The 13,484-nt window shown below is 36.9% G+C and overlaps 1 protein-coding gene across 2 annotated transcripts in view; it reads right to left on the bottom strand.

Moving 5' to 3' along the window:
- Window positions 1-1,153: 1,153 nt before the first annotated feature.
- Window positions 1,154-13,484, bottom strand: part of sntg1 (syntrophin, gamma 1) — a 34,067-nt gene continuing 21,736 nt past the window's right edge. For both annotated transcript variants that reach the window (XM_028593158.1, XM_028593159.1), the window contains exons 13-19: window positions 9,766-9,804; window positions 7,920-8,036; window positions 5,250-5,321; window positions 4,492-4,644; window positions 4,214-4,306; window positions 2,216-2,326; window positions 1,154-2,077 (exon numbers count right to left, since the gene is read on the bottom strand). In XM_028593158.1, coding sequence (XP_028448959.1) covers window positions 1,895-2,077; window positions 2,216-2,326; window positions 4,214-4,306; window positions 4,492-4,644; window positions 5,250-5,321; window positions 7,920-8,036; window positions 9,766-9,804 — 768 coding nt within the window. In that variant the 3' untranslated portion in view covers window positions 1,154-1,894. The remainder of the gene's footprint in view (window positions 2,078-2,215; window positions 2,327-4,213; window positions 4,307-4,491; window positions 4,645-5,249; window positions 5,322-7,919; window positions 8,037-9,765; window positions 9,805-13,484) is intronic.

Raw genomic sequence — 13,484 nt, 5'->3', positions numbered from 1 at the left:
TGACAAAAATATCACCGTTTACTACAGAAATTATAGCACACTTTAGAGTACAAGCAAAATGCATTTTTTCACAAATGAACATTTGAATAACGTGAAATTGTGATTTGAGTACTCTCTATGACATGCAAACTGACCTTCATGTGTTAAATCAGTGTCCCAAGTCCCATACATGAAAAATAAAATCCACCACAAGTGAGCCATGTTATAAAAGGTATTATTTATTAATTTATTATACAGCATATTTGTTAATAAAACATCTGCAAAAAATAAAATAAACCTCCCTCTCTAGATCCTGTGTTATATGGGTGTATGCAACTGAGAAAAACTTTAAAGCACAAAAGCATCACTCAGACTTTCTTTGCATAGACTGCACCACCATTAGTCTCCCTCAGACACGTGTGTCAGCTTAACAAGCCTGCACGGTACAAAGCACTTTACTGACCCCATTTAATTTGCTATCCTCTAGAGTTTACTTACCCACGGGCCTCTACTGTTTGGAGTCTACTCTGTAAATGGAAGGTAAGAGCGTGACTAATTGCGCTAATTGACCTGAACTCTTTTTTGAATATGATAGTTTAGTTTGTCACTCTGCTGCATTTATAAACAGTTTAATACAGACTGAAGTTTAAACGGTCATCGTAAACCTTTGGAGGCCACAACATTCTATATTTTTGTTTTCCTTGCAGGTGCGTTTTCTTAATTGTCAATGAAAAGTTGTCATATTTACAAGCTGAAGTAAAACAAATAATCCAAAAATACACCATAGCTGATTGTATTCTTCTGAATTGGTCCATTTAGTAAATGATGAAGAGAGCACAAGGTTATGAGCTCCATCTACCTGGTCATCTCTGGTGATCAAATTGACAAATGTCATAATCCCTACAAGTAATCCCTTTAATTCATAATTCTTTGAGGTCATTTGAATGTCAGTGTTTATTTACATAATCAAGTTTTGGGGAAAGAAATGCTACAAATGTTATGGAAAGTGTTTTCTTAGCATGTTTAGAGTTGTATTGTCAGATTATAGTTGTGTGGTTAGCGATGATCAAAGTGTCATTCTTTCATCCGTACAAGAAAAACTACACCTTCATACAGCCTTTCTATCCAGTAATCCAGGAAATAGTCATATTCTGACCTCAACCTGTGGGTAAACGTCATATACAGAGAAACATAAATGAGGTTACTCCGTATATTGATACACAAATACATCTAAAGCGTTCATTTAATCCTACCAAAGATGCCAGCAAACGTCTGTGTAATTGTTGTCAAAATTCCGATTCATTATCAGATTTATGTCGCCATTTAGCTTTTAGTTGGACTCTCAATTAAACTCCAGTGGAAATTAAATTGTACTAATTCAAGTATGACTGTAAGTAAACATTTTAAACTCAAAAACACACAAAGAAATAGAAATATAGAAAGCCTCATCATATGCAGTGTCAAGACAAACAAGAAGTTCAAGTCATGTACCGTCCGACGTGGGAAAAAAAGGCTAAAATCTGATTTGTTTTAACTCCCCAAATCTTGAATAAAATGACTTAGAAAAGCAGACTACCTTGGGAAAAGAACGGCATTTTTCTTTGTGATGTTTTGATCACCGTGGTATCTGAGGGTCAAATTCACTTAAAAACATTTTCAATCACACATTTTGTGTCCACAGCGTCTTTGTGTGAAGTTTCCCAAAGTAGAGGTTGATGGTTAGGTCCACAATTATTCCAGAAATCCTAGGAATCTGAAACTTCTACCAAGATATCAAGTATATCCCTCTCAAAGAGGTTTTTTATTCCACCGCTGTCCACCCTTAATGTCATGATTTGAACATGTTCCAGTTCTCCTGTTCACCACTTTAGGCCACTGCCACAATTTAAGTGCAGCATCCTTTTAGAAGGGCCTGTCAGGTGGTATATTTGAGTTTAGGTGTCTGTGAATTACACGAGATACTGGAAAGAGAAGGAAACCCAGTGGTAGTCGCGGTGCCTTGGCTCTCCACAAACATCGGGTCCAGACAAGCGACTTTGGCAGCAAAAAAAGCATGAATACAATGAAGCACGGCGAAGAGGTTTGAGAACTCCAGCTCCTGAAAGAGAGAAAAAAAAAAAGTCAACACTCAAGTCAAATGCAAGTAATTCATTTTCTATAACCCTGTTGCTTTAAAGTCTTGTTGAATAACCTTTTCCTTGACATGCATCTTTAAATACATCTCAAAGAGAATTACCTTTGCTTCAATAGATTTGGAGTCTTGATTTTGGAATAAAAACTTGATCTTGCTTTTTCCATCATCAGATGATCCTTTTAGTTGGGAGAACTTGTATCTCCACAGGACCGCCTGAAATGTAGAAATTACAAAGATTATATGAGTCTAACGTTAAACTTGAAACAATTAAAACACAACTATAAATCTTTATTTTCTGAATGCTTTTTCTATGTCACTATTTCATGAATAATTCACATTAAAAATCCACGTAGACCCAGTGAGAAATGGGGCACGTCAGTGGATCAACCAGACAGAACTTGTTATTTTTGCCATGGGGAAATTTAACAAGCCACAGTTATTCCACCCGATATAGCAGAGCTTCAGTGATTCAATTAGTGTTAATCTGAATAAACAAAAGCGGCACAGTAAGCCAGTTTCCTCAGGTAGACAGCTGGCCATGCTTTCACATGAATATGAATCTGTAACTGTTCCTGGCACTGTAATACTTACTGTGACATCAATCTGATTAATTATGGCATAAGAAATAATGTGTAACATTCCATATACAAGAATTCTCACTGTGATTTTTTTGACAAAACAAATTACAATCAGAGCAGAAATTCATAAAGTGAGTTTTCCTTTAAAACCCAAATTTGACTCGGACAGAGATGAGGATATCACAATCGCCCTCATGTCAATCACAAGCACCTACTGTCATATTATATCAGTATTATGGCCTACATCGAGAAAGGCTGTATTAATTCGGTTTTCTCATATCCTCACGAGGCTGCATCTGCAATAAGTTTCATTTTAGTTAAAGTAGGTGTTATGCTATCTTATATCTAATATTTCTATGTTCCCACATTTAAGTGCTCTATTTATTACTTTATGTGACTGCTGCAGATACTTTACAGATTAGGATCCCATGTAAAAAAAACACTTTTCAAAAACCAAATTAAAAATCCAATAATATATAATAAAATAACAATGACTGCAGCCAGTCTTCTCTATAATGAGCATTTTTACTTTTAATAAGAGCTCTTTTTTATATGTTTTGAGTATTTGATTTGTTCTAGATATTGGCTTGATGTAAATACAGTTTAGATACTGTATTTACATCATTTCATATATGAAATGTCTTTTAATTCTTTAACAGTAAGTGTTTTATCCATTACATATACTCATATACTGTCAGAGGAAACAATGGGCATGGGAAGAACATGCAAACTCCACACAGAAAGACACCAGCCAGCTGGCAGCTTCAAACTCAGAGCTTAAATAATTGTGCTATATTTGTCTTGGTTCAGTCATCCTTGGTTTATATGTTCCAATTAAGTTTTTCTATTTTTATATTGTGCTTTATATGGGAACAATAAAAACTAGAGCCATGTGGAACATCTCACTGGGTCCTGAGCCAGCATATTACAGCTCAACTTGTCGAACAGAGTTATAGTTGTGCTGTTTCCGATTGAAACTAACTCTAACATGCTTTTCGAAATGTGCCAATAGCAGCTTTTAATTAGAAAGTAATCCCACCCAGTGTATTGTCTGTGATTGCAGTTTACATAGGAATTGCGTTTTGTGCATTTCTCTCTGTACACAATACGCTGGCAACATTTTTATCGTCCTTGGGGAACATTGTTGCTTCACATTGCAGGAATTAGGGCCAAAATCTTAGAGAACAATATGGCAGTGCTTGTGTCCTGCTCATTCACATAATGTGTACCAGTGGAGTAGTCTGCATGGCTCTCAGACTTGGGGAAAGGCCAAAATGAACTGCAGGAAGGAGTGAGAGGTTTGAGCTGAGGGAGGGGGACCAGCCGTCCAAACAAATGTACTCATACTCCCAAAATGCATACAGTGCAGAATAAGTTAGCAGCACTAAAAAAAGAAAAGGGGAGGCTGAAGCATCGTGATTAGTTTCATCACACTGTGTACAATACAGCTGTCTGAAATCACCCAATGAAAAGATCTCCCTTTCACATTTGTATTGATGATAAAGTAGTGCCCCACACTCACCTTTGAAGCTGCATCAAAGCACACAAAGCCATTGCTGAAGTCAACTGTCAGTCCCATAAGGTGGCTCTCCATGATACAGGCATACGTTTTACACTACAGAATAGAAGAACAAGATGTTACCCACAAGAGCTACGCAAGCACACAAAAGCCTCTTTTGTTCTGCTGAAAATGTCACATGAACGTTATCAATCTCTGTACTAAAACGACTGAGCTGGAACTGTGTGCTAGATTAAAATCATCACAATTCCCTGCACGTTGTGTACTGTTCAGGTGCAGACCTGTATCCTCTCCACCTCAAGAAAAGTGGCCATCTGAAAAGCCTTTTCCCAGATCAGCAGCTCGCACTCCAGTTCCACGCTGAAGAACATGTCCTCCCCGCTCTCCGTCTGGACGCTGAAGCAGTGCTTCCTCTTGTCCAGAAGGTCATTATCCTAAGATAAGACAGTACGGCTGCCATGCTGATCAGGTACGGATGGGCAGAGTGACGTGGAGATAAGACAAAGCAACAGCAATGCAGTTTCCTTAAGCTAAGGGGAGGTTTATTTACTCTGATGAGAGTGAAGACTGCAGACTGCAGTTTAACTGTAAGAGCACTTGAGTTGTTTTTACTCTTTATTCTCCACACATACATGAAGGCAATGCATATATATGCAAGCTGAACCACAGATTGTTTTACCCTAATGTATGTTTTTATGGCTTTATGTAACCTAAATGGCACAGTGTAATAGGTATGGCAAATTACTTCAAACTATATTTAACATCTGAATTTACATGAATAGAATTGCAATCCCGTTTCGAGAAAATTAATTGCAGATCGATTCTCACAATTAAATTTAAAGTGGCCTTGAACCTCCAGAGAATGAATACAGTCTGAACCTCGAGTGGTGGGATTGAAGTAGAACACATGCAAATTAATCAGGGAGTTACGTATATAAGTGAATTTCCCAGTTTTCTACGTTATATTTTCTCAATGTATCCAGTGTGAGGGGTTGCTTCTCTAAATGTTCAAGAAATGAAATGGAAGCGGTTGTCTTACCTTGAAAATCTTGCACATTATCTCATACACAGTAAAGCTCTTCTCTGCTCTGGTCCAGTCCCATGTTGTCACCTGTTTGATTGGAAGGATGGCTTGATTAAAAAGGGAAAGAATACAGTCTCTAAAATTATTTTATACCCATCTTATTCTATTTTAGCTGTTTTTATATTCTCTTTAACAAATATTTATACTGTATATTATTTGTTTTTAACTGCTCTTTAATGTTTTATGTAAAGCACTTTGAATTGCCTTGTTGTTGAAATGTGCTACATAAATAAAGCTGCATTGCCTTGCCTAAAAGTAAACCTGATGCATGTTTTTGTACAGATGACTCGTTTAGAAAATACCTTTAAATAAAATTAAAAATTACCATTTGTGAAATCCCACCACCCCTGATTACTGTTGCTACGCTTGTTAAAATCTTAGTTTACAGTTTAAAGTGTATCTATTGAGATTTAGCATTTTAAATTAGCTAAAACTGTGAATTGGTTAATGATCCATGAAGCTATAGGAGATATACAAATGTAGGAATAACACTGTTCATGTATTGCAGGGTAGAGATAGTCTGACAAATAAAAATGTCAAAGTGTTATTTGTGCTAACATAACCCTTAGAATGGTTGGATGGTACAGAAAAACAACTTGGACAAGCAACACAATATATTTATGCTTTAATGTTTGTATCTTCTAACAGTAGCTATGCCTTATCTTTAGCAAGAGAAAAGGATTTGAGGATGAGGAATAATCACTGACTTTGGCAAACAAAGTGCTATTGCAGTGATTCTCAAAATGCGGTCCTGGGACCCCTAGGGATCGTGGCACTCCGTCAGGGGGTCTGTGAAAGGTTTTCATAGTCATTCATTTAAATGATGATGATATAAAAACAAATATTTTCCTTTTTAAATTTATAATCGTTCAAATATTATGTTCTAATCTAACAATTATATAACTCTTAGAATCTGTTTAATACATGTCTAATATCTTTCTAATACATTTCTCAAGTATTGTTCTTTCACTAAGACTATGATAGTGGGCGCCCGGATAGCTCTGGCCCGGGTTCCACTCCCACTTGCGGCCCTTTGCTGCATGTCATTGCCCGTTTCTCTCCCCTTTCATTTCTTCAGCTGTCCTGTTAAAAAGGCCTAAAAATGCCAAACGACCGGGCCAATCAGCGTTGGTTTTGAGGTGGGTTAGGTGGTGATGGACAGATGGTTTTTCCAATCAGCTAACCAGTATTTTCAGACAGCGGTAGCCCTAATTCTGTTAGCCGCTCACTAATGCTTTTTTTCTCTTGGATCCTTCTTTTGGAATATGGTCCGGGAACCTGAAATGGTGACTTTTATTCCTAAATTCTCGTTACACAAACGGCAAATATCCTTTACCGACACGTTGCTTGCATGCTGAGCTAACGAGCTATGCTTTGCCTGCAGCAGCAGGGGCGGGCTTGTGGTTGTATTTTCATACGCTTTGTGGATCTGATTGGTTGATTTGGCCCGTCTATCACCAACATAGGTGATAGACAGATGATTCATCCAATCAGCTAACCAGTATTTCCGCCCCTTCCCAAAAGTTCTCCAACGGAAAGTTCCCAGATGGATATGCCGAGCAAATGCGAAGCAATCCATCTGGCGGAGTCAGGTTAAAAAAAAAGACTATGATAGTGTAATAATTCAATTCAAATTATTCCAAGGGGCGTGGCCTACATGAGGGGGGGGCTCCGCCTAGTATATTCTCTATCTTGTAAGGGTTCCTTGGCTGAAATTGTTTTTGAGAACCTCTGCCATTTCCTTTGGAAGAAACACTAACGTTAGGTTTCTACTGTAGGCACAAAAGCCGGGCATGCTAACTTTGACAGCTGACGTTAGAGCAGATAAATACACTGCATTCCTTACACTTTGGACCTTGTGTTTTTGGAAAGGTAACAATAACAGACACCACCCTCCATACTCTTTGGATACCTAGTTGAGTATAGAGTGTGGTCTAGACCTACTCTATCTGTAAAGTGTCTTGAGATAACTATTGTTATGATTTGATACTATAAATAAAATTGAATTGAATTGAATAGTTGGCCTAGCCTATAGCTCTCACTACAATTCCATGCACGTCTGCCATGCCTATGCTAAGCAGTGGTTGGACAATCACTGTTCGGGGGCGGGATTTAGCCAAGGGTCAATTTTCTAATGAATTGTTATTGAATTGAAAACTGTCATCTTGCCATTTAAGGGGAATATTCCTCAAACTGTAGGTAAGTAGTCTTCAGTAATGACGAAGCTTGTCACATTGTCTAAAAGATCAGGCTTCTATTTTCCACCATCCACTCACATTAGCATATTGCATTTATATCAGCACATTCAAGTTGAGCAGGCAATTTCAGTTTTCTATCAATCTTTCTCACCATCGACAGCTTATCCCTCTTGTCATAATCACTTAAGCGGCTGGCAGAATGTAAACAGATTTAATGATCATTCTCAATCAAGAGGAAGATCAATGCAGCACAAAGGATTATGAGTGAGCTGCTTTGCTCTTTTTTTTCCTAACAGGAAAGTGTTTTCTCCCTCAACAATACATTACCTTGAAATCAAAAATCTCCCGTGGAGTTGAACAACACTCAATTCAAACACAGATGTTTGATGGTTTAAAGAAGAAGTTAGCATGGTAAGTGTAAACTTACAGGGGGTGCTGAAAACTTGAAGAGTGAGGAACCCCTCAAAGCGAGGAACTTTGGTGAATACATTCGGTCCTGAACGGAGTCCTGCTCCTTCTCGTCGACCCAGCCCATGTAGATAATCTATCAAACAGTGAAAAAGAGACATGTGGTCATGAGGAATGCAGACTGTACAGGGGTTATAGGCAAAAGTAGAGGGGTATGACATGGAAGATACAAGCATGTCATTTTATATCATGGGTGAACATACCTAAAGTATCTTTACGGCTGATACTAAGCTTTGTTTTTGAGTGTCAATTCTGCATGCTGCATGCATGCATGCATGCAGCAATCAGATTATTAGTTCAAAGGATTCACACAATAAACATTTGCTATTTCACCATTAAAAAGTATATTTTGTTTTATCATGTATGTGATTAAGGAATTGACTGAGAAAAGTTTTAAAAAATAAAATAAAAAGACGCCCACCCCTAGTTTTCGTTATTTCACATGAGATTTCTGTATTTGTGTTTGTGTGCAGTACTCAGTTGAATAAAAAGGATACAATATATACAATGGATAAAATATGTAATGGTACTTGTAGCAAAATTTGTTGGGTTGTTTGCTTACATTGCTGGATCAAAACAGACCCACAGAGTTTAATAGTATTAATAAATAATAATGTTTTTTTTTCTCTCCAAATTATAACTTTAAGAAATACTTGAGAAACCAAGATCTCAGGGGCTTTAAAGATTAATGCGGGCACATTGGCATTTGGTTTATCCAGCAGACTACTGTAAAAACCTGACAAATCAAGGTACTACATAACACTGATGCAAAATGATATAAGATTCCGATGTTATTTATGCATTTAGCAGTGCACTCTTGCTCACTGATTTGTAACATTGCCCACAATGGTCTAATACACATAGAGGTACTTAAGACATAGCTAAAACAGTATAAGCAGTGTGTGGCACGGTATTTTTCTCTTGTGAAGCACTTTGTGACTTTGTCTGTAAAATATGCTATATTAAATAAACTTATGTATCATTATATTGCCCACTCCTACTTGAAAGCAAATGGTATAAAATGAAATGTCTCCGCAGACCGTTCCCCCATTATGTGACATACCTACTTTTTTCACGACCACATGCACTTAAACGTGGCCGGACCGACTATCAAAACAGAGAACAGATTAGCTTGAATTACACAGAGTGAGTGTGACTTCCTTCTCTGTTTAGGACGCCATTACTCCACCAGATCTTTACATAGCAAATATTTGTTTACTGCTATATTAATGTTCTGAATGTCAAGTACAGCCCCTTTAAGTATTAAGGAGAAATTGATGGAGAAATGAATAGAAAGAAAGCAAAGCGTACACTTAAAATGTTCTGATACATGATTTCAGACAGTGTATGTCAACATCAGTAATTCAGTGTGATTGCAACCCAAGTTAAATGTTTGCTTTCTTTTCTGTTTGGACTTTTTTGTTGGATGGCAAAACAAGATTGTGAAAGATTTGGGACAAGCAGTCTTGTCTCATCCTGCTTTATTTTTTAAAAGAATTGTCAAGTGAATTCCCACGCTTTTGTGTGGCAGAAATCAAAATAAATAAGTAATAAAGAAGGAACCCCACCGTCGCATTAACTCCACATTTGGACTGAAGATGCAAGTTAACTGACTGAAGGCACTCAAGTTGCTTTCTGATCATTTCTCAGTGGATGGACTTAAATGATGCAAACATTCTCCTTGTGTTGCAATAGTTGGCAAGATATGGCTGACAGACCTGGTTAGAGATTTACTTGTGATCTTTAAGATAAGGATAAAATACACAAATTAAAGTCAGTCAAAGCCAACCAGAGAAACATCTTACCTGCTGGTTAACTGGAAAATTTCGGTTAATCTTCTTTACCTGTTAAATTGAACAAGAATATCAATAACTCATTTAAATACATCCTGCTAACAATCAGACACCAATTACTGGAAGAATGTAAAATAGTTATGGGACCCCGTAGGGACTCACAATCAGTGACGATGTATCTAAGAACTATAAATCACAGTATCCATGCTAATATGTTAACACAGCACTGAATGAACACTGTTAGAGCTATACTTCATTTATTCAATGCATGCAAATTACAAAATAAGATAGATAGAGTCATTTCCACAAGGACCCGAGGCTCTTCCTTTAAAAAAAAAAAAAAAAAAAAAAAATCCATTCTCTCTGTGATAATAAAAGCGGGGAAACTAGCGAGAGAGCAGTCAGGCTTTAAATTAAAACATTTTGCTCAGATCACAGGTATCATTCACTCCTAATCCACACTATACTATCAATATAACTCTTTCTTAGCAGCAGTACACCAAATTAAGCCATCCTATACCCATCCACCTATAGAGGTGAGAACAAGTCATAGCTGCTTGTTTTGAAATGTTACTGAAGTTTGGACCGAGGGAGAAAACAGGATGTTTTTTCAGTGGAGGAACTGAAACAAAACAGCCAGATAACAAGACGGTATACAGGAGCGGTGACGGTGGGTCCGTTCAGATTCAGCTGTTGGTTGTTGTGAACAGTCACAGCGACTGCAGGTCTAACCAACATCTTTCCACACAAACAAGGAAAGGCTGTGGGGTCCAGTTCTGTTATTACAAACAAATCACGCATCTCATCATCTATCCAAAAATAAGAACTTTCACTGGAAGTGATGAGTACCAAAAGTCATTAACACTTACTCTACAAGTGCTGTACTTACAAAGAATTGCAGGTGCTGGTACTTGACTGATGTATTTCAGTTTTGAGAGACTTTCTAATCCACAGCATTTTATAAACATATAAACATAAACATTGAGTTTCACTCCGCTGCATTGATGCTGCAGTTATCCTAACAGATGCACCTCCTTGTTCATTGCCGTTTTCATCACTTATACAGCAATATACCCTCAACATAAAACATCGTACCCAATCCACTGCAGTTAAAGCCTATACTGTTTTATCATATTTGCTACTTGTAGAGTGATGCAGCTGTTATTAAACCTTTGTTTAATCAGGTAAGTCTTTATTATAATTAAGGTCTCATTTTCGAAGGAATCCTGAGGACATGTAAAATAATGCAAGATACTAAAGAACAATATAACAATATATATATATATATATATATATATATATATATATATATATATATATATATATATATCAGATTTAAAAAAAATAAAATACATGCAAAAGAGAACATGAAATGAAGTAAAATAAATAAATAAATAAATAAAATCGACATCCCTGTTAAAACACACTCAAAAACATTGAGATTTGAAAGCATGTTCCTAAAATGCCCCAATGGTACCATACTGTGGTAAGTTCATACATATGCCACATTTCTATGCCAGTAATTTGTACCATTGGTGCACCTTTTTATCTAGATTCTGTACAAATGTTTTATTTTAGGAAAGGAATATATTTACTGTTTTATGTATACTTTTATGGTATACTAAGCATCTTTGGCACAATTTATTTGATCAATTCTTATCTCAAGCACTAGTTAAGTTACAGAAGAACATTTCACCTTTGTAGAGAGCAGAGTGGACTTCCTCCTCAATCACTTAGAGAACTAGAGGCGTTTTTCATGACAAACGGTGTAATATTTGACTGCAATCAGCTCAGTTCCATTTCATGACAGTTATCAAATAAAGACTAAAGCTGCCCTAGAAGCAAATAATGACCCTACTCTTAATTAGGTCTTTGATTTTCATATTTTTAGGTGTCTGTGCTATTTTTGTTCAATCATGTGCAAGATTCCCCTGTTTAATATGTGAAGCTCATTCATTTTCATTTTTCTTTTTTTTTAAAAGGGCTATCTATGAATATTTATTTTGACTTTTACAAAATGGGTAAAAATGTGTTAATACAAGCCCCTTCAAATACATTCCCTGGTTTTACAGTTTATTGTTTTTTTAAGGTCTTTGCGGGACTCTGGCTGATCCTCAGCATGATACGTCAATCAATAAATCACTTTATTTGTCCCAAAAAGGCCATTGGTTGTGGAGCAGCAGAAATGAAAACACAAAGCACAAAAACACATTGGAACAAATGACACATCATACAAATAAATAAGAGTAAACATATGTGTGTAATACAGAAGCCGTGAAAGGCAAGGTGAAAAAAAAGTTTTACATTTCGTGTAGAAAATATGAAATTATAAAATGTGTTATTATTTAGTATCTGATTGGTGCAATTTAGTTGAAAGAGAGCGAATAAAAGAGTTCTTGTATGCGTTATATTGGTTTTTAGCGTCCCTCACAGCTTTAGGTCTGTCTGTGTGTCGGTTCAGACTGAAATATCTCAACAACTATTAGGTGGATTGCCATGAAATTCCATTCAGACATTTAGGGTCACTAGACGATATCCTACTGAATTTGGACATCCTTCATCTTTTCTTTTAGTGCCACCATGACGTTCACACTTTTCAAGTATTGAGATTCATGTCCAACGAATTGTAATGAAGCTCAGCGCAAATTCTTTCAGGAAGTTACTAAATTACTTCAATCACCACTATCTCTCCATAAACTATTCAGCTGTTAAGAGGTGTTCACTTTTCAGTAAACCAACCAGAATTGACCACGAAATTCATGATCCAATCACAGCATGACATCCTACTTTAAATGTCTTCTCTCCTTGCTATCAGCTACGTTTTCAAGCAAACGTGCAACCCTCCTCCTCCCCTTCCACCGCCGAGCATCGTTAACCACTGCAACCCTTTCCGGCAGACAGTGAACAGTGTGCTTATACTGTATGCAGCAGGAAACGTAAAATCCAGAGCATCAAATAAAAAAGATGCACGATAACATAACATTCAGGTGTCAAAGACTGATCTACTTCTTTAAAAAAAAAAAAAATCCAAGTCATTGTCTGAAAAATATTGAAGCTTATTTATTATCACTGTAATGGTTTGGCCATAATAAAATCATATAGTCTTTAGGACATCTGAAATCTGTGTATCCTACACCCATCTAGTTTGCCAGCTCATTTACACACCTCAGTTAATGCTGAGGCCAGAGAGAGAAATACACTCTCCATTGTTGAGGCCATTCTGGCAGTGAGCAATCAGGGTTATGTTTGTACGTCCATGACTTTGTCCAATTAACCAGGGCTCCATTATTGCCCAGGACACACACACACACACACACACACACACACACACACACACACACACACACACACACACACACACACACACAGGTAAAATTAGACACTCTTTGTTAGGTTTTGGATGAGCCACCACACATGATGGAGCTTGTTAACAGTATTTGTATTTGACCACCTCGCTGAGCATCATCACCCATCTGGAAACATGCTTTGATTTCTTTAGAGCAATATGCTCACAACAAGAGAAAGAATACAACATTATTTATTTGTTTCTTGTGGCCTCTTTCTTTCGTTATTGTATTAAATAGTATGTTGAATCATGATTATACAGTAAGTGCATGAGTTTGGCTAAGCTACAAAAAGTCTTTTGCACTAACTCCTAACCCAACATCTAATGGGTTTACATGGGGGACAGCGAGAGGCAGATCTAACAAGTGTTATTATTTTATACTCAC

Source organism: Perca flavescens, chromosome 12 (assembly GCF_004354835.1).
Source record: "Perca flavescens isolate YP-PL-M2 chromosome 12, PFLA_1.0, whole genome shotgun sequence".
Taxonomy (NCBI): domain Eukaryota; kingdom Metazoa; phylum Chordata; class Actinopteri; order Perciformes; family Percidae; genus Perca; species Perca flavescens.
The sequence above is the reverse complement of the archived record's forward strand: the minus strand, read 5'-3'. Positions and strand labels throughout refer to the sequence as shown.